This window comes from Punica granatum, chromosome 7, assembly GCF_007655135.1.
Source record: "Punica granatum isolate Tunisia-2019 chromosome 7, ASM765513v2, whole genome shotgun sequence".
NCBI classification, from domain to species: domain Eukaryota; kingdom Viridiplantae; phylum Streptophyta; class Magnoliopsida; order Myrtales; family Lythraceae; genus Punica; species Punica granatum.
Genome location: NC_045133.1, coordinates 14,805,067 through 14,824,446, shown reverse-complemented (window position 1 = coordinate 14,824,446; position 19,380 = coordinate 14,805,067). Strand labels below are relative to the sequence as shown.

The 19,380-nt window shown below is 41.8% G+C and overlaps 1 protein-coding gene across 1 annotated transcript; it reads left to right on the top strand.

The window, feature by feature from the left end:
• The first annotated feature begins 13,753 nt into the window (after positions 1–13,753).
• On the top strand, positions 13,754–17,187 carry LOC116214213 (probably inactive leucine-rich repeat receptor-like protein kinase At3g28040). Its single transcript, XM_031549565.1, has 2 exons — positions 13,754–15,392; positions 15,565–17,187. The coding sequence occupies exons 1-2, from the start codon at positions 13,816–13,818 to the stop codon at positions 17,042–17,044; spliced, it is 3,057 nt and encodes a 1,018-aa protein (XP_031405425.1). The 5' UTR covers positions 13,754–13,815; the 3' UTR covers positions 17,045–17,187.
• The last annotated feature ends 2,193 nt before the right edge of the window (positions 17,188–19,380 follow it).

Here is a 19,380-nt window from a genome sequence, read left to right as displayed (position 1 = left end):
TGGTCGAACCGACAATTGCCCCTTGTACGGACCCGAATGTGGACTCTCGTCGGGGCCCGCATTGCGCGCTTTTGGATCGCGCGGCTTGGGAGTGTCCACCTTCCCGTGGGGACGCGTGACGGACACGCGTGAGAGAAGGAGTCGCCACTTATCATTTTACGACCCGTAGGTCGAGGGCGGATAAGTTACCCGAGTCTAGGGGTATGGAACACCTAGTTTGTCGTTAAGGCATTGATCTGTGCAGAACCGGAAAATCCGTGTTCGGGGATTCATGTTACGTGCGGGCCTATATCCCGCACGCCCTTTCGGTACTCTGGTTTGCTAGGCTTGCATTTTTGTTTTATTTACCGCATGAATTAGGCTGCACTCGGCTCACACGTTTTGACACCGTAACTTCGATGAATTAAACGATGTCGGTGGAGAAGCTGAGAGAGAAGTAAATCCGTGTGTCGGGGAATTGGTTCACAATCTTGCGTTACAGTTCATCGAACCATGGAGGTTGAATCCCTGCGTGAACCAGAACCGCGAGTTCTTGGATTTACTTGTATCTGGGCAAGCATTAGACCGATTCGATTAATTCGACTCTCGGACCGTTCGCTCACCGATTGGAATTCTTACAGAATGAATGTACAAAATAAAATCCTTACAATGCTCTCGAAAAACAATAAATCAAATTACAAATGGCCGAATTCCAGTCGACTCGCGTTCGGTTATTATTCCGCTCTAACTCACCGTGAGTTTAGGGACGTTTTGACACCGGAGATTCGATGAACCAAACGATGTCGGTTGAGAAGCCGGGAGAGAAGTAAATCTATATGTCAGGGAATTGGTTCACAATCTTGCGTTACAGTTCATCGAACCATGGAGGTTGAATCCCTGCGTGAACCAGAACCGCGAGATCTTGGATTTACTTGTGTCTGGGCGAGCATTAGACCGATTCGATTAATTCGACTCTCGGACTGTTCGCTCACCGACTGGAATTCTTACAGAATAAATGCACCAAATAGAATCCTTACAATGCTCTCAAAACAATAAATACAAATTACAAAAAGGGTCGAATTCCAGTCGTTTTGCGTTCGGTTATTATTCCACTCTAACTCACCGTGAGTTTAGGGAAAAGACCGAAGAACTGAAATTCAATGGACGCTCTCACTGAATAGGGCGTTGGACCCTGTGAGTGTTGATTAGGGTGTTGGACCCTGTGCTCGATGATTAGGGCGTTGAACCCTAATATTATTCGGCCTAGGGATCAGGCTCGACCCGCATGGCAAACAGGTGCGGAAAGATAACACGCAACATGTTAATAACAGACAAAGTGTTTGTTATTGTCGTGTTTACGTGAATTAACAGATTATTAACCCAGAGGTGTTTTTGCAAGCAAATGCCATATGTTAAACAATCAAACATGTGCCAACGTTTTAGCATTCGGCTTTGTTTTGAGAACTTGACAAAAAGAGTCAAATCTCAAGTGTGTGGATTTCTTTTACAGTTGTTCTGTATTGTGACACTGAATTACCACTGAATTAACCAAACTCGTGTTTTGACTCTAGATTTGGAATCTAGAATTCCTCCTAACCATTATCTAGTGTTTGGTTAGGTCGAGTGAAAGGTTAATCAGCATTTCGCATGTTTTCTGACAGAGATAACCGTTCTAGTTACCCGAGTCTATGTTAGGATGACAGAAACTCATCAGTTAGATAAGAAAAGGCTATGCAGATGAACCTGCACCTCAACAGGTAGCCCGTTCTTATCCCGTACTGTAGTGTTTCTGTCATGCTAACCCTAAGGGTGTCGCTGAATTGTGAAAAGACGATTTTGCCCTTTATTTGAAAATTGTTTTTAGAAAAGGGGAAACATCGTAATGTGGGCCACCTCGGCCTGTAGCCGGTGTCGACCAATTCCCTGGATCGTCCAGGGTTGTGCAATAACCCTGAAAAAGTCAAAGGACCGGTCGATCTGCCCGGAAGTGATCTAGAAAGATCTTCTGTATCTTGACCTGAGTTACCTAGAATCAGGTAAAAACTCAAGTTGAGACACAGAAGCCCTTTTAAGACGTCCATGCTACATCGGACCGCGCGTTTCGGGTTTTTGAAATTGATAAGTTTGAAAAGGGCACCAACGTCATTTGCCAACTCATCGACGCGAGTTATCAGTTAATGGCCAATTCGTGTAAACTTTATCAGTGTGAAGTGGGTTTAATCATGTGAGCGTCCCGATTAACCCGTTCGTGAAATTAATGCTTAAGGGTTGTGCCGAATGCATTAATTGTGAAAACGATTTGTGATTCGGCGACCAAGACAGGTCAAGAAAGACCGAGGATGATTCGGCCAACAATGGCCGGAACACCTTTTGGTCCTAATAGGCCCGAAAGGGTCTCCGAATTACGAATCCATGCAAAGTTTGGTTTGGAAAGACATTTCATGTGAGATTGCGACAATAATGTAAATTGTAAATTACACGAAAGCCGAGAACAGACTCAAAACGGGAAGAGGAAGCCTCATGCAACTCGTACGAGTCTAAGAGACCCTCGGTTATTTCTCCTAGGAGATAGTCGAGAGGTCCCATGGCCCGAATGGGGTTCCACGAGGTTTCCCCGTCTCGTTTCGAATCATTTCTCGCATGCTTAAATGACAAACATGATAAATGACACGATTAAACGAAAGTCGGTATTGCCATGATTTGAATAACGCATTCGAACATGGAAACATGCACAAACAAGTTATTTAAGGAATCGATAAAACAATACCGACTTCATGCGCGTGAGAAAATACGATGAAACTTGGGAATCAAGCTTGGATCGGGTCAAGAAGATCGTTCCTTGCCCGAAAGGAGCAAGAGAGCATTCGGTCACCTCCCTTGGAGGGAAACCCGTGAGCTCTTTGCCTTTCCCGGGTCGTGATGTTCTTCTCGACTACGATCCAAGTGTTTCTCGACATGCTAGCATATAAATCAAGGATAAATATGCATGATATAACATGGAAAATGCATAAAGATTAAAACTTGAAAATAAAACATATATAAAACCCCTTATAACTCCATAAACGCAATGAGAATGTAAAAGTCCTAGCTCCTCTAAGTCGGGAATGGCCATACCTAGTCCCGAGATGCGGGATGGGACCTTCAAGAGTCGGGTTGGAGCCACGGAGGCTCCCGATGGAATTTTGAGGCAAGGTCAGTGGCTCCTGACTCCTAACTGACCCCCGGAGGTGACTGTGGTGGTAGTTTGGTCCCAGAGTTATCGGGTCGACCCGTACAGCCCTGTAAAGATCACGGAAAACAGAGCACGTCTGGAAATTCGGACCCGTCTGGCACCAATCGGGTCGGACGTCGCCACGGAGGCTCCCGATGGAATTTTGAGGCAAGGTCAGCGGCTCCTGACTCCTAACTGACCCCCGGAGGTGACTGTGGTGGTCGTTTGGTCCCAGAGTTATCGGGTCGACCCGTACATCCCTGCAAAGATCACGGAAAACAGAGCACGTCTGGAAATTCGGACCCGTCTGGCTCCAGTCGGGTCGGACGTTGCTACGGAGGCTCCCGATGGAATTTTTGAGCAAGGCCAACGGCTCCCGACTGCTAACTCACCTCTGGAGGTGTCTGTGGTGGTCGTTTTCCGAAAAGAGTCTCGGATCGACCCGATCTGCAAGAAAACCGCACAAACAGTCAGAAATTTCGACCCGACTGGGCAGTCGGGCTGTTTCTTCTTCCTGGGGTTAAACCGACGGGTTTTTCTTGGATTTCTTGACTCCTTGACACCCGAGGGTTGTGTGGGGAGGTGTTTGATGGGTTTTGGTAGCTCAAACCGACTTGGAAAGGCTTGAAACCCGGTTTGACATTTTTTACCCGAGAAGGACCAAATCTGTCCAGATTTTGTTCAAGGCTGGTTCTATGGCTTAGAGTCTTCAAAATTAAAATCTAAGTTCAGAAATGGATATAGGGGCTCAAAAACATGTGGGATATGAAGTTTGGTAAAGTTTGGATTCAAGCCGGGATGGATTCCGACTTAAGACTTTGCCCGGTTTTGCTTGGTTTTGCTTGCTGGAAATGGCTGAAGCTTGCTGCGGTTTGCTATGGAGTTTGAGAGCTTTTGAAGAGTGAGAAATGCTAGAGAGAGAGTGCTTGAAGGTGTCTCCTTAAGTTAATGACATTTGGACAATATATAGAAAAGCTTAAATGCAAGATTAGTGAAGAAAAGTGCAATTAGGGCCATGGATTAGTGGAATCCGAATTTCTTAAGGAAATATCAAGCTCAATCCTCATCCATTGCATTAATGGAGAAGAGATAAGAGCATTGATGGCTTGGATGGGAAGTTGGAGTGTTGAATTGAAACACTTAGATATTTTGCAAAAGGAAGACAAAGGCAAGTTGTCTTCTTGGCTTGAAGAAGAAGATGACAAGAGCGGGGTGGTTCTTCTTGTCTTTGGCAAGGGGAAGAAGGTCCCGTGGGTCCCACACGAGATTGGAGGTGAATCGGGAATGCTCGGATGTCGATCGGTTACGTGTTCGAGTTCCGTGACTTGAAAGAACGTTGTATCGACAATGTGTGCGAGAAAACGATCCCGATAAGCCCAAGATTGTCAATTTTTGTGGAAGAATGCTTCGGGTGCGTACGAGGCTCGGAAGCCGTTTTTGCCCGTTCCGGGTGACCAGAGTGAAGTTAACCGCTTCTAACAGCATATCTTGTATCTGCATCCCACGTTGGTCATTTTGACATGAATTGTCAGACAACTTGAACAATTGACCCTTAAGCCGGTAATGCAAATGTGAAGCCGGAGACGTCCTAAGAGTCCGAAGTTAGATTTCTCAGATTGCTGTCTGAGTTGCTTGGGCGTTCCGGAAATCAATGTGATCTCCGTTTGTCAAGACTGGATCTCTAAGGACTTGAAAAGTGTATCTGAGACCTTTAAAGCAATGCTCAGGAGGCCTAGACACATTGTGCAGTTCAGTCCGACGATTTCACATTAAGCCTTGGAGTGTGTACCACTGTGTAGCGTAGGCTTCCGGCGTCAAGTTTCCGTAAAAAGGACCTCCGGATATGCCTTTCCACTGAAAATGGCTATTTCTGCTCCGCGGAGGTTACTCGGGAAACTGAGAAGGGTTTTGCTGTCTGTTTTGCCCAATTGTGAATGTCCGCTGGAGTTTTCAGGGTAATGTAGTGTGAACTTCGTTTGCTGTAATTCCATCAGATCAGTCTCCGGTTATGCTCCTCTGAAGAGGGGTTTGCCCGTTTTGTCGCTCGGAAGTCATTTAGGGTGTCTGTATGGCTTCCAAAAGACAATCTGAAGCACTGCTCGTGATCTGTATGATTGTGGGGCATGGCCGCATCTGATATTTGAAATTAACATTTCTCCGAGAAATCGGCATTTTTAGACTTCCACTGAAAAGTTGTCTGTATACAGAAAGTTATTCTGTATAGAGCAGATGATTTGCGAAATGCGTTTAAAGACACTTTTCATTTGTTTGGCATCGATGTAGATTTTTGAAGTCCAATGTTGGCTATCTTTCGACGGTCGAGCGAACTATCGGAAAATAGGACTGTCCATGTGGTAAACTGGAAATGCCGGTTTTGGATATTGCTGAGCTCTCTAGTCACTCTATTACCCTTTGGTGACCCCTGGAGTCCTTCTGTCATATGCATGTGTCATTTGCTCGATTTTGCTAACTTGAGGATGAATAGTGATTTTCTGCTCTGTTAAGTCGTTTTTCTGTATTCTGCTCAAGTCATGGCTTGGATCATTGCTGATGATGTAATTTAAATCGGTGAGCCAAAATGGGGTGCTGACAACATGTCCAAGTGAGCCCAAATTGCTCGATTTGAATAGGATAGTGTGACATTGCGAGAAGACCTTGGAACAACTCGACTCAATAAAATAAAATCGGCAAACCTAGACAAGTAGAGTATCGAAATGGTACGTGACTTGGAGATCACGTGTAATAGAATCCTGAAACCTACTCGTTGGTTCAAGACCGATAAATAAAGACATAGGTGGTATAGTTGGGTACAAATCCTTTGTCTTAGGGTAACTCATCAGCCCGAAGTTTCAACAACCCTAAATAGGTTGTGGCAACTCCGTCATTTTGATTATCCGTTCGGAGTATGACCTAAGTTCTATTCTATGTGCGGATCCAATGTTCGCACAGTAAGTACCAAAATATTCTCTCGAGATCCCTCAAGCTCAATAGTTAGAGTACCATTGCTCCTACTAGGTTCAACGTCCTCAAGAAACCTTGCATTAGTTTTGAAAATTCGAGGACTATGTGAAAGACAATAGAACCTGAAACTCTTCAAATTCATGGAGTAGTCAATGACAAAATCACTAATGGTTCTTGTGTCCATTTTCTTCATATAGGAATCATAAACCCTTACTTTTGCAGGACAACCCCATATGCATAAATGATTTAGACAAGGTTTTCAACCACACCATATCTCAAAAGGTGTTTTAGGCATTGCCTTGATATGAACCTTATTTAATATATACAAAGTGGTTAACTTCACTCCATAATGACAGTGACAGTTCCGGATGAGCAATCATGCTCCTAATCTTATCCATAAGCATTCTATTACTCCTTTTAGCAACATCATTTTGTTGTAGTATGCCAAGCATTTTATATTAGGAAATTATACTTTTACTTTTGAGGAATTTCGCAAATGGATCATTCATTTGGCCATTTTCTGTGCACCGTCCATAATAATCCCCACTTCTATCAGATCTCACGATCTTAATTTTCTTGTCGTTCTGTTTTTCTACTTCTACCTTAAATGATTTGAAAGTATCAAGTGCTTTCGCCTTTTCATTTAGAAGATAAAGATACATATATCTGGAATTGTCATCAATGAATGAGATAAAATATCTCAGAATATTAAAACAAGAACTAGGAAATGGGCCATAAATATTTGTATGTATGATTTCGAGAAGCTTAGGACTCCTTCAAGAACCCTTAGATATCATGTTGGTTTGCTTTCCCATTATACAATCCACACAAGCCTTAAGTCGATATTGTCTAGAATCTTTAGGACTCCTTCCTTTACCAACCTTTTAATCTTCTCTAAAGAAATATGTCCAACCTTTTATACTAGAGTAGAGAAGAATTTTCATCCATGAGGTTTCTATAAATACCAGCAGTTGCATGCAAACATAAATAATTATGTTCAAAGTCGGGATTTGAATCAACATTAAAGAAATTATCAACCAGGTTACCACTCCAAATAACAAAATTATTTCTAAAAATAGTCAATTTCTTCTCAAATAGAAACTTGTAGTCAAATACAACCAGTTTGAAAATAGGAATCAAGTTTCTAAAAAAGTCTAGAATGTAAAAGACATTATTCAAATCTAAAGCACATCCCGATGGCAGACTTATCCTAAACGTCGCAACTCCAACGACTTGAGAGCGCCTCTTATTCCCTGAATAGGCAAACCTCTCACTTTTTGTCGGATTCCTTAGATTGACAAAGCGTTTCATGGTATTAATAATATGGATTGAAGAACCATCGGAGTCAATCCACCACATATTTTTAGGAGCTTTAACAAAGAATGATTAGTGACACACTAAATAAATTGAGACACCTCTCTTTTCAAGCCACTTTTGGTACTTGGGGTAGTCATTCTTCACATGCCCGTCCTTCCTGTAAAAGAAGCACTTCATCTTACTGCCATTCGTTTTCGGCGGCGCCTTATGTTACCTCTTTTCATGATTCTTCTTGCCCTTTCTCTTTGCATGGGTAGCCAGATAGGCAACTTCTGGCTTGTCATGCTTCATCATCTCCTCCTCTTGAAAACACATGGTCAAGAGTTCCGTAATAGACCATTCCTCCTTATGTGTGTTACAGGAGATCTTAAAAGGTCCATACTTTGTTGGCAAGGAGTTGAAAATGAAGTGAACCAAAAATGGCTCGAAGATATTAATTTTCAGAGTCATGAGTTGAGTTGCCAAGTCTCTCATTTCTATAATGTGTGCACGCACACCCTTTGAACCGTCGAAGTTCGTGCTAATTAGCCTATTCATTAGGGTACTGGCCAAGGCCTTATCTGATTTGGCAAATTGTTCCTTAATTGCCTTCAGAAAATCCATAACCTTAGTCACCTCACCAACAACTCCCCGTTTGATTTTATTCAAATAGGACTTCATGAGCATGAGGCTTAAACGATTGGATTTCTCCCACCACTCATAATTTTCCTTGACCTCTGACGCATATGTATCTGTGATAGTAGGTGGCTCTTCTGCACGGAGTGCATAGTCCAGGTCTATGTACCCCAAAGTGAAAAGAATTGACTCCTCCTAGTCTAAAAAGTTTTGACCATCAAGCATAAGAACATAAGAAATATTTTAAAGAACATATCGAAGAAGAACTGCAAAGACCAAGACATTAATTAGTTGCTATGTAAAATAAGAAATAACCATATATAGTAAATTCCTCCTCCCTTTGGTGATAGGTTGCAAAATGCATGAATTTACTAGTGAGATAAGTAAATTTGATAATTATGATGAAACTATTACTTAATCCTTTAGGCATAAAAGAATCCCAATACCACATCAAATTCACCTTCTAGACTAATCTAAGTCCCAAGACTAATAACTATCCTTTAAGGCAAAGCTAATAGTCTCATGACTCGATTACGGTTTGATGTTAATAACCATAATGCAGTTTAACTATATGGATTTGCCTTATATAGGGTGCTTTGGCTACTCCTATACCCTTAAGACTACACTACATAGCATCTTTAACCGATCAAAATTGATCGAACCACTCAGAACCAGTCAGAATTGCTCGAACCGATCAAATTGGTCACCAAACCGGTCATATCAGTCATCTGGGCCGAGCTACATTTAATGGGCTTGAGCCCAAGTCCAATCCAGTTGAAATAAACCAGTTCAGGCCGAAATTGGGTCGGGCAAAATCCAAGTTTGATTCGCATCTCCTTAACCCAAAACCTCCTTAATTCTCGAGGCCCTAGCTCCACCTCCCTTCACTGGAAACTCAAGCACCGCCATGCCCGCCGGTTACGGTTGCCTTCCACGACGACGATGCCCGTGCCCAGCTGGCCGTGACTCACTTGAACCGAGACAGAGACCGGGAAGGACAGAGATCGGGGAAGGGCTTGCTTGGGTCAAGGCTTATGGCCATCTGACTACCCAAAATGCAAGACGCGGCTCACGGCTCAATTTTGACTCGTTGACGGCTATGACCGAGAACCTTCGACACCTGAACATGACCTGCGACCCACACTTGGCCGCAATCACACTACCAGCGTCAATCGCTGGCCACTGGACAAGGTTGCAAGCAACGAAGAAGTCTGGTCCGGATTTAGTAGCCCCCACCCTCATTGAGCCACCGACTAGAAGCATGCCCTCCACTGATTTCGGGGCTGGCAAGTCCCATCGGCCGCACATAGGCTGGCCGCGGTCACTAGAAGCCCTTAGATACCTTAATCGACCCTGATTAAATTTAGTTAACCCTAATCCGGCCCGATTAAGGTTGAATTCAGATTATTCATAGAAAACAAACAACAATTCCAGTAAGTCAAATCCTAATTGTAGAAATGAAATCTAATCAACCTTAATCTGCAGTAAAACTCAAACCATAATTTCATGATATGAGCAAAGCATAAAATAAGCACGATATAATCATTTAGGCATGTCTATCGGCATCAAAGAAAGGCATGAAGGGTGGCTCTAATACCACATATTAGCATTAACTTTACATATAACCATAACAATATATGGTGCAACGAAAAATTGACTTCCACTAGTTGCTTTGATGACGTTGATGTTTTTCACACGTCACAGGAGAAACCTAGAAAGACAAACAAACCAAGAGCGCCATCGAGCTCCTAACGTCTCTGTATGAGACGTCTAGATGGAGAAATAAATCATTTTATTTAGGCGGAATTATGGACCATTTAAAATAATATTTCTTTACATATCATCCCATCAAAGGATATTAAGATTGTTTTCTGTTTTAGAGTTAAGTAGAGTTGAGTTTTGATTTTAATTGGGTTGTAATGATTGTGTTGTTGAATTATAAGAAAAAGTTTGAAAATGTAATTAATAGTTGAGATAAAGTAATGATTGTATTGTTAAATTTTTCAAAAAGTAATGAATAATTGAGAGAAAGTAATAATTAGTCGAAAGAAAATAATGATTATGCTGTTGAATTAAAGATAAGTGGAATTAAATGGAATAAAGTTAAAATTTGTTTGTGAAACCAAACAAATCATAATGCATTTCGCAATATAAGAAATATAACACTCAAATCTCAGAATATATTGTGACCACCTTGTTGGAAAATTATTTCCTTATTTATTATATATTCTTACATGTTTCGCTTCTTTGCTGGTGTCTGCCAAGGCTATAAAGTTTAATTTCCATCGTAAAATGTGAAATGGAAGTTCTTTCTGAAAAACCAAACTAATAGCTTCGCTTGTGATCGTATATATGCAACCCGAACTTGATCTATTATCACTTATATTCGTAATATAACTTGCATCGAATATTTTTGTCACTGCAAGATAATCATCATAGAAAATAATATTAAGTTTTTTTTGTCTTTATGCAACAAAAAACCCTACAAGGCTTACTAGGTATTGCAAATGGGGGTCGACAGTGTACTGGCACGTGTCCGTCGACTGACGGGCTCGAGCCACTCCTCCAGCGAAGTTTGCAACTTGGTCTTCCGCTTGATCTCCTTTGTCCTCGGCATTTCTGGCAAGGGGAGTTCACCTAACTCCGAGGTAGTACCACTACCAAAACATAGCAATATTATTCATTTTTCGATTAGTCGGAAGACAACCTGTTTTGGTTTCCTTTTCGTGTTATTTCCCCGTAGACATGGCCGATGAGACAGATGTAGAGATCCGGTTTTTGTCAAGCAAAAATCCACAAACAACTTTGTGAATGACGATCCTCCCCTAACAACCTTGAGTAACCCACAAAAAAGAGAGATCAATATTATTTCTTGATTTCCCTCTTTGATGCTTAACTTAAAATGAGCTTATGTAGCTTTTTACGTGTGCGTAGTTCATCTAATTGAGAATATGCTCTGCATATTTCTAAGAAGCTACCAATATAGATTTGCTCAGGTCATTCAGCACTTATTTCCTTTAAACAAAGTTTCATGTTCGAGTATTGTAAATGAAGAAAATTTATACTAAATTTTATCTCTTAGTGGTTCGAGTGAGAGATTCTTGATATGTTGCCAAACTAATTCAATTATTCAGGGAAACAAATCTGTCGCTTATTTGACGCCCAAATCGGGATATGGACCAAGTCAACATCGGACTGGGCCACGTCGCGTACCCGTTAGACTTCATTGGGCTACTCGCTCTGGGACGGCCTTGTAAAGGTTAATGAAGATGTAAACCCTCTCGGGTCGGGAGCTCTCCAGCTCCAGGCACAGGAAGAACGAGACGGAAATCGAAATCAAGCTGAAGGACATATAATATGATTTTTGAACTTAAAGGTTAATGAAGAAATTGAATTAAGAATGACTTGGGGTAAGTGCAAAGAACTAGGGAGGGTCCAGGAATGAGACATGGAGAGGAGGCTGAAACATGCGACAAATTCAGATACAGCGAGGACCGAAGCTCCAAGACAAAGAAACGAAAGAGAGAGCGAGCAGGGGGGGACTCGTTTGATTGGTATATATCGGAATGGGCGCGGTTGGAATATTGTCAGAGACTCATGTCATGGCATGTTGGACCAAACTGTCTGCTCTTGTCTGATGTCTCTCTGCCCTTCACAGACTCGAGTTAAAACTTTACCTTAATTATTATTTTGGCTAATTCAATCCCTACACCCTATTTGGAATCAATTCTGTTAAGAAACAGTTTCAATTAAGTTGATTACAGCTCAGTTTAATTCTATTCAATTGTAAATGAATTAGGTTGTTTGAAGATCTAAGCAATTTAAGTGAAATAAATTGAATTATCTTGTTTGGAATGTATTAAAAAATGGACACTAATTCATCTCCAAAGCATTTTGAAATTTTAAATTAGGATTGTTAGTCCAGACGAATTGATTTCTAGCAAATCTTGTTGAGTTTGATCTGATTTGAATTCCAATGTAAATTTTATATTTTTAAAACAAATTTTATGTCATTGAGATTCAAAATAGTAGAATTCAATTGAGTCCTAGTGAAATGAATTGAGTTCTTGCAGTCTGTAGGATTCCCAACATATTGTAAATAAAAGCATACCGCTTATCATATATGATTTTGCATGTTTCATGTAGAAATGGCAGGCTACATGGCTTTCGGCAGAGCATGAATTTGAGCTTGAGTTCGTGCAGTAGCAGCTGTTGATAGGCAGCAGTAACTGATTTTGTCATTTTTGCCAATTTATTAGAAATATATAGATGTGTATATATGTCATTGGTGACTACATGTTGGTATGTATGTGGAGATTCTTGTGCGCAACATATTAAAAAGAGTACATGTTCAATTTAAAAGTTGATAGGCTTATTGTTTTCTTTTTTCTGTATATATATATATATATATATATATATATTGGATAATCAATCTTGGAAAAATTCAAATGGTTGCTTTATTTTTCCAAAATCGCACAACCAATCTTCAACATCTATTTTCACGTGACAATGTGAAATTTTATGTTTGTCATTCCTTGCCATGTGCCCTTAAACATCTGTCCTCGATGCTGACCATTGCTGTGGATATTGACCATGAGTAGAGCTTTTTTTTTCATGCTGATCAGTGGAAAAACTAATAATGAGACGGATTTTTTCTTTCACGCTTTGAGATTATATACCACGAGTTTCCACTCGAACTAACACCCTCAACATTGGCGTGGTCTGAGTACCACTCGGATGCATAGAACTTGCTCTGTTTCGGTATAAAATTCCCACTAAATCTATAGTTGATTAGGTCATACTCAACTCAAAAGTTTAATCTTATGATCACGATTGTGTCCTCTCCCCTCATATTCCTAGTTGTTTGTTTTTCTTTTTCTTTTTTTTCAATATGGAACAACTGTTCCTCAGCAAAAGGCCATGCATGATACACTTTCATGAAATCGCAGAAGAATCAACGGTTTTTGTTCAGGGGACAAAAGGTAGATGTCAAATTGTATAACATTGTTCGTAGAAAATGTGGAAAAAAGAGTAAGTTAAACCGTTAACCGAGACCTCCCACCAAAACCGAAAAAAGGAACATGTAAAGAATTTAGTACACGACACATGAAACAATTGACAATTGAATCACGGGTCTCTCTCTTTCTCTCTCTCTCTCGTGAATAACAGTTTCTCTCACTGGACAACTCAACTGCTCCATCACGCACCAAAAAGAAAAATCACAAATCGTGATGGAGTTGATAAATTGTATTCATAATAAAAGGATAATACTTATAGTTTAGAGGATCGAAATTCACCGGAAGCACACCTAATTAAGATGATATCCAAGCATAAACTTTTTCCAGTTAATAATACGTGAATGTCACGTGGTCGCGCCGAAGAAAACAAGAAAGAAACGAGATATTGAGGTTGCGTTTGGTTTCATGGTAGGATTTTAAAATCAGATTTTGATTTTGATTTTGAGTGGAATAAATGGGGTCCACCCTTTGACTTTGTATGATTTATGTTGTTTTGTTGTAGAAAAAAGTGGTATAAATGGGATCCACTCTTTGACTTTGTATGAGTTATTTTGTTTTGTAGTGGATAGAGTTAAGTTAAAATTGTGATTCTAAAATTGAATTTTGAAACCAAACAGGCCCCGAAGATTCTTCTCCTCCTCGAAGACGACCGAGTACTAACTACGTCAGTGTCACTTCTTAGTTAGCTCTGCCTATACAGAGTAAGAAGTGTTGATGATGAAGAAGAAGATGAAGAGACCCAGTCCCAGTTGTTCTTGTTCCATCTCTTTGCTACTTCTCTACTCGTCGCTAATCTTCCTCTCATCTTCTTTGTCGGTGGCCTTTCCCGTCCAGCTCAACGACGACGTCCTTGGCCTCATCGTGTTCAAGTCCGACCTCGTTGACCCGTCATCTTCCCTCGAGTCTTGGTCTGAGGACGACGACTTTCCCTGCTCGTGGCCGTTCGTTCTGTGCGAACCCTCCACCTCCCGGGTCACTGAGCTCCATCTCGATGGTCTTGGCCTCTCCGGCAAGATCGGTCGTGGCCTCCAGAAGCTCCAGCACTTGAAGGTCCTCTCCCTTTCCGGTAACAACTTCACCGGCACCAGCATAAGTCCCGGTCTCACCCTCCCGAGCAATCTCCAACGGCTCAACCTCAGCAACAACGGGCTCTCGGGCCGGATCCCTACTTCTCTTATCAATATGAGCTCTATTGCTTTCATTGATCTCTCTGGGAATTCATTCTCTGGTCCCCTCCCTGACGACTTCTTCACGGGCTGTCTCTCTCTCCGGTACATCTCCTTGGCAGATAACATGCTCGAAGGTCCGATCCCGAGCACATTGTCTTCATGCTCCCTTGTTAACAACCTTGACTTCTCCAACAACCGGTTCACAGGCATCCCGAACTTCGCTTCCGGGTTTTGGACAATGCAAAGGCTCCGGGTGTTGGATCTTGCAAATAACAGACTCTCAGGTTCCGTACCCAGCGGAGTGCCAGCCCTCCACAACTTGAAGCAGTTGATTCTTAAAGGCAATCAGTTCTCGGGCCCCTTACCTGCTGATCTCGGGCTGTGCCCGCACTTGAGCGTGTTGGATTTCAGCAACAATCTCTTCACGGGAGAACTGCCCGAATCCATCCAACGGTTAAACTTCCTCACTTCTCTTAGCTTCTCCAGTAACCTGCTCACTGGGGATTTTCCTGATTGGATTGGTAACATGACCAGTCTTGAAAGCATAGAATTCTCAAGGAACCGGTTCACGGGAAGCCTCGCCACATCGATGGCTAACCTCCAGGCACTCAAGCTTTTGAGCATATCCGAGAATGGAATAACTGGAAGCATCCCGAGCTCTCTGGTTTCCTGTTCGAAATTATCAGTCATCAGGTTAAGAAGAAATAGCCTAACTGGTCAGATACCAGAAAATTTGTTCAACCTGGGATTGGAGGAAGTTGATATTTCCAACAATGCACTCGTCGGTTCAATTCCAGCGGGTGCGAGCAAGTTTCTCTACTCCCTTCAGATTTTGGATCTGTCGGGAAACAATTTGACCGGCGTTATTCCAGAAGAGATGGGCCTGTTTTCGAGTTTGAGGTACTTAAACCTATCATGGAACAAACTGCATTCGAAGATTCCCTCAGAGTTTGGATACTTTCAGAACTTGACAATATTGGATCTTCGGAATAATGGCTTTTATGGTTCGATTCCTGGGGATATATGCAATTCTGGAAGCATGGGCATTCTACAGCTAGATGGTAATTCCTTCACGGGCCCGATTCCTGAAGAGATTGGAAACTGCTCTTCTCTCTACCTGCTGTAAGTGTCCATTTATACATGACTCCAGTCTAATGAGGATTTAGTTACAGCTGATTCTTGGAAAAAAACTCGAGAATTTTTCCTAAACAAATAGCAAATTGTAGAAGTGCCTTAAATGCTTGTCGATTTGCAAGGTGGATTTTGTTATGTAATCTCTGCATACAAATTGCAGGAGCCTCTCACACAATCACTTGAGTGGTCCTATACCGAACTCTCTCTCAACATTGAGCAACCTCAGGATCCTAAAATTGGAGTTCAACGAGCTGATTGGTGAGATACCCCAGTCGCTTGGTAAGCTAGAAAATCTCCTTGCTGTGAACATGTCCTACAATCGACTTATTGGAAGGTTGCCTACTGGAGGAATTTTCCCGAGCTTAGATGAAAGTGCCCTGCAGGGTAATCTTGGGATCTGCTCACCCTTGCTGTCAGGCCCTTGCCAGATGAATGTCCCAAAGCCACTAGTCCTCGACCCGTATGCATATGGCAACCAAATAGATGGCCATAAGGACAGGGACGGCGAATCAAGCTCTTCCTCATTGCACCATCATGTGTTCCTCAGCGTCTCTGCAATTGTTGCTATTTCGGCTGCTCTGCTGATTGCTTGTGGAGTGATCGCGATAACTGTTTTAAATGCGTCTGCTCGGAGAAGGCTTGCATTTGTTAATGCTGCTCTAGAGAGCATGTGCTCAAGCTCCTCAAGATCGGGAAGTCTTGCCTCAGGAAGGCTCATAATGTTCGACTCCAAGTCAGCTTCCCATGAGAGTATTAGCAATCCCCAGGCGCTGCTAAACAAGGCCTCTGAGATTGGGGAGGGTGTCTTCGGGACAGTCTACAAGGTTCCACTGGGAGTGCAGGGAAGAATAGTAGCCATTAAGAGGCTTATCACATCGACATTAACCCAATACCAGGAGGACTTTGACAGAGAAGTGCGAGTCCTCGGAAAGGCAAGGCACCCGAATTTGATTTCCCTAAGAGGGTATTATTGGACCCCGCAGCAACAACTCTTGGTCACCGATTACACCCCAAACGGAAGCTTACAGTCCAAGCTGCACGAAAGGCTTCCCTCTACGCCACCACTTTCCTGGGCGGTCCGTTTCAAGATCATTGTCGGGACGGCCAAGGGGCTCTCCCACCTCCACCACTCGATCCGGCCACCAATCATTCACTACAACCTGAAACCAAGCAACATCTTACTGGATGAGAATTTCAACCCCAAGATCGCAGACTTTGGGCTTGCGAGGCTCCTGACGAAGCTCGACAGGCATGTTATGAGCAACCGGTTTCAGAGCGCCCCGGGCTATGTCGCACCAGAGCTAGCGTGCCAGAGCCTGAGGGTCAATGAGAAATGCGACGTCTATGGCTTCGGGATATTGATCCTTGAGCTGGTGATGGGCAGGAGGCCGGTGGAATACGGCGAAGACAATGTTGTGATTCTCTGCGATCATGTGAGGGCTCTGCTTGAGCAAGGCAACGTGTTGGATAGCGTGGACCTGAGCATGGGCGAGTACCCAGAGGACGAGGTATTGCCAGTCCTGAAGCTTGCTCTGGTGTGTACCTCTCAGATACCTTCCAGCAGGCCCTCAATGGCAGAAGTTGTGCAAATACTTCAAGTCATCAGGACCCCAGTCCCACACAGAATGGATGCATTTTAACAGGAATTAATCTCATTATATCGTGATCGTTTTCTTGCTTTTCCTTCATCCATGCGCTTAATGGACAAAGTGCAGTTTTTCCTTTCAACCTCAACAATTGTAAGCTGCTCCTTATTTCTCAATGATGTGCGTCCTCTCATTTATCGTGTTTTTTTTTTTCCTGATTACATATGAGACCTATGAACCTTGAACGCGATAGATATAGGGGATGGAAAATATAGAGCCAGGAAACTTTCACCTATCAAAATCGAACCTAGATCTCTTCATTACAGACGAAATGCAAAATGCCGTTGTCCATATGGCACTCATTACATCGGGTGGGTGCTCTTCACATGCATTACTACTCAATCATGTCGTTCTCATTCACTCCGTGAGGAATCTTCTCAGAAGGAAAAATGATGTGTGAGAGTCCAAGGACTGAAGCACATATATCCTGCTCGCCCCCCTTAATTAGCTCATAGCAAAGTTATCTTTTTCATAAATATGAGTGGTCGAACTTCTAAACTGATGGTTATAATTTGTCTTCTATGTAATAAATAGAGGTAAATTCGAAAACATTTACACTAAAAATTTAAGACAAGCTACAATTTCACATACTTTCTGGGCATAATTACTCCCTGCCAACAGTGAACTAGAAAATTTTTGTACGTGGTAATTAAAATGTTTTAGATTTGATACTCACCTCTGACCCTTAGGTCAATACGCAAGAGCGTGCGCTACTATGCTATAGTTTTTTTTTTTTTTTTTATAATTTGCTTGTTTTTTATTACTAATATTATATCACATATGTCAGTTTGTATATACATTTTTATTTTGAAGAAAAATATTAATGTTAAAGGATGTCCATATTTAGTTTATTAATTCTTAATCAACAGAGCTAATTGAGTGTTCAAATTTAACTAATTTGCTCTGAAGGTTTTATCATGAACGCTAATGAACCAGAAAAAGAAAATTGACATAGTGAGGATCTTTCTACTCCTGCCTCATCGTATGAAACGTGAAGATGCAGATACAAGTCGTTCATATACGGGGAGCAAGAGACCCTCTCATGATAATATTTTCTCTGGATATACCCTTTCATGTAGAGGACATTTATAAATTCCTCATTTACAATATCTATATTTATCTATATCTATACTTTTATATAAAAATACGAAGTGTTTATTCAATTTTATTGTCCATTGTACCACTAACCATCACACATGTCAGTATCAACATATAAACCCATTGAATTACTCTAGATTTTTCCACGTGGTACTCTTACTCTCAATATCCGTCCTCACAAACATGCCCTTAATCACGCGCTCTCAACAATTGATACTATATTGAATTTTCATTGGACTATAGAGGCTTGGATCCATATCCACTTAAAAGTTTAAACTGATAAGTGGTGAAACTCAAACCACATATTAACTCATAGTTTTCTCCTTAATTTTTCAATGTGGGATTAACACTCTTAACACACCAGAATAACTATCCCTCAGTTCTTCATAGAATCATTCACCTTGTCGAACTCAAAAAATATGAAGTGGCTCCTTCTTTTGACAATTTTGACTCTTACAGTTCCTTGCCCTTTCTTATTGAGATTTACATCTCCTTTCATTTCTCTTTCACTCTAATTACTACTCCTTCTAAATGTTCCTTTCCCCTCGTTATTGAAGATCCCAAATTTGAGAAATTCAGATCTAGAAGAGAGAAGAAATAACATTGGGATATACGTGATAAACTCTCAAGGCGAGGAAACACCCATGGACAAAGTAGGAAGATTTCACTAGATCAATACACCGGAGATTATACACTCGTGTTCCCTATCCAAGAGAGAAACCCGAGAATTCCCAAGAAGATTACCATGATTTTCACACAACGTATTGTCTTGATACAAGACCGTCTCCCCTTTAAATAGATACAATCATGGTTTTTAGAATCATGATTCGAGTCGTACGATTCTACGAATCAAGGCAGGCCAATCGATTCCGATTGCACCTGGTGGATCGGAGAAGTAGAATAGGACTGGAATCAGGAGTTGAATCGTTCAATCGTGGAATCATGTGACTCACCCGATTCTACAAAGTGCTGCCACTGCCAGCCCAAACATGGCCCAAGCCTAGCCAAGCAGCCCAAGCAAAGCCCATTTACTCTATCGGTCCATCCAGTAGCCCAAGCCCACTCGATTTTTTTTAATTCCTTTCTTCTTGACTTTACCTTACAGAGAACAGGGGTCAGACTTCAGAGACTTAGATAGAAGAATTGAGCTTTCTTTGGTGTTCTTCTCCGAATCTCCGATGCCTTCTTCTTCGCCCCGCCTCAATCTATAGCTCGAGCTCGCTCCCTATCCC

Bases quoted from the DNA above. Each gene is read 5' to 3' on its own strand.
- LOC116214213 (XM_031549565.1), top strand. From the start codon at position 13,816: ATGATGAAGAAGAAGATGAAGAGACCCAGTCCCAGTTGTTCTTGTTCC. The intron at 15,393-15,564 runs GTAAGTGTCCAT...TACAAATTGCAG, and splicing joins TGCTCTTCTCTCTACCTGCT to GAGCCTCTCACACAATCACT.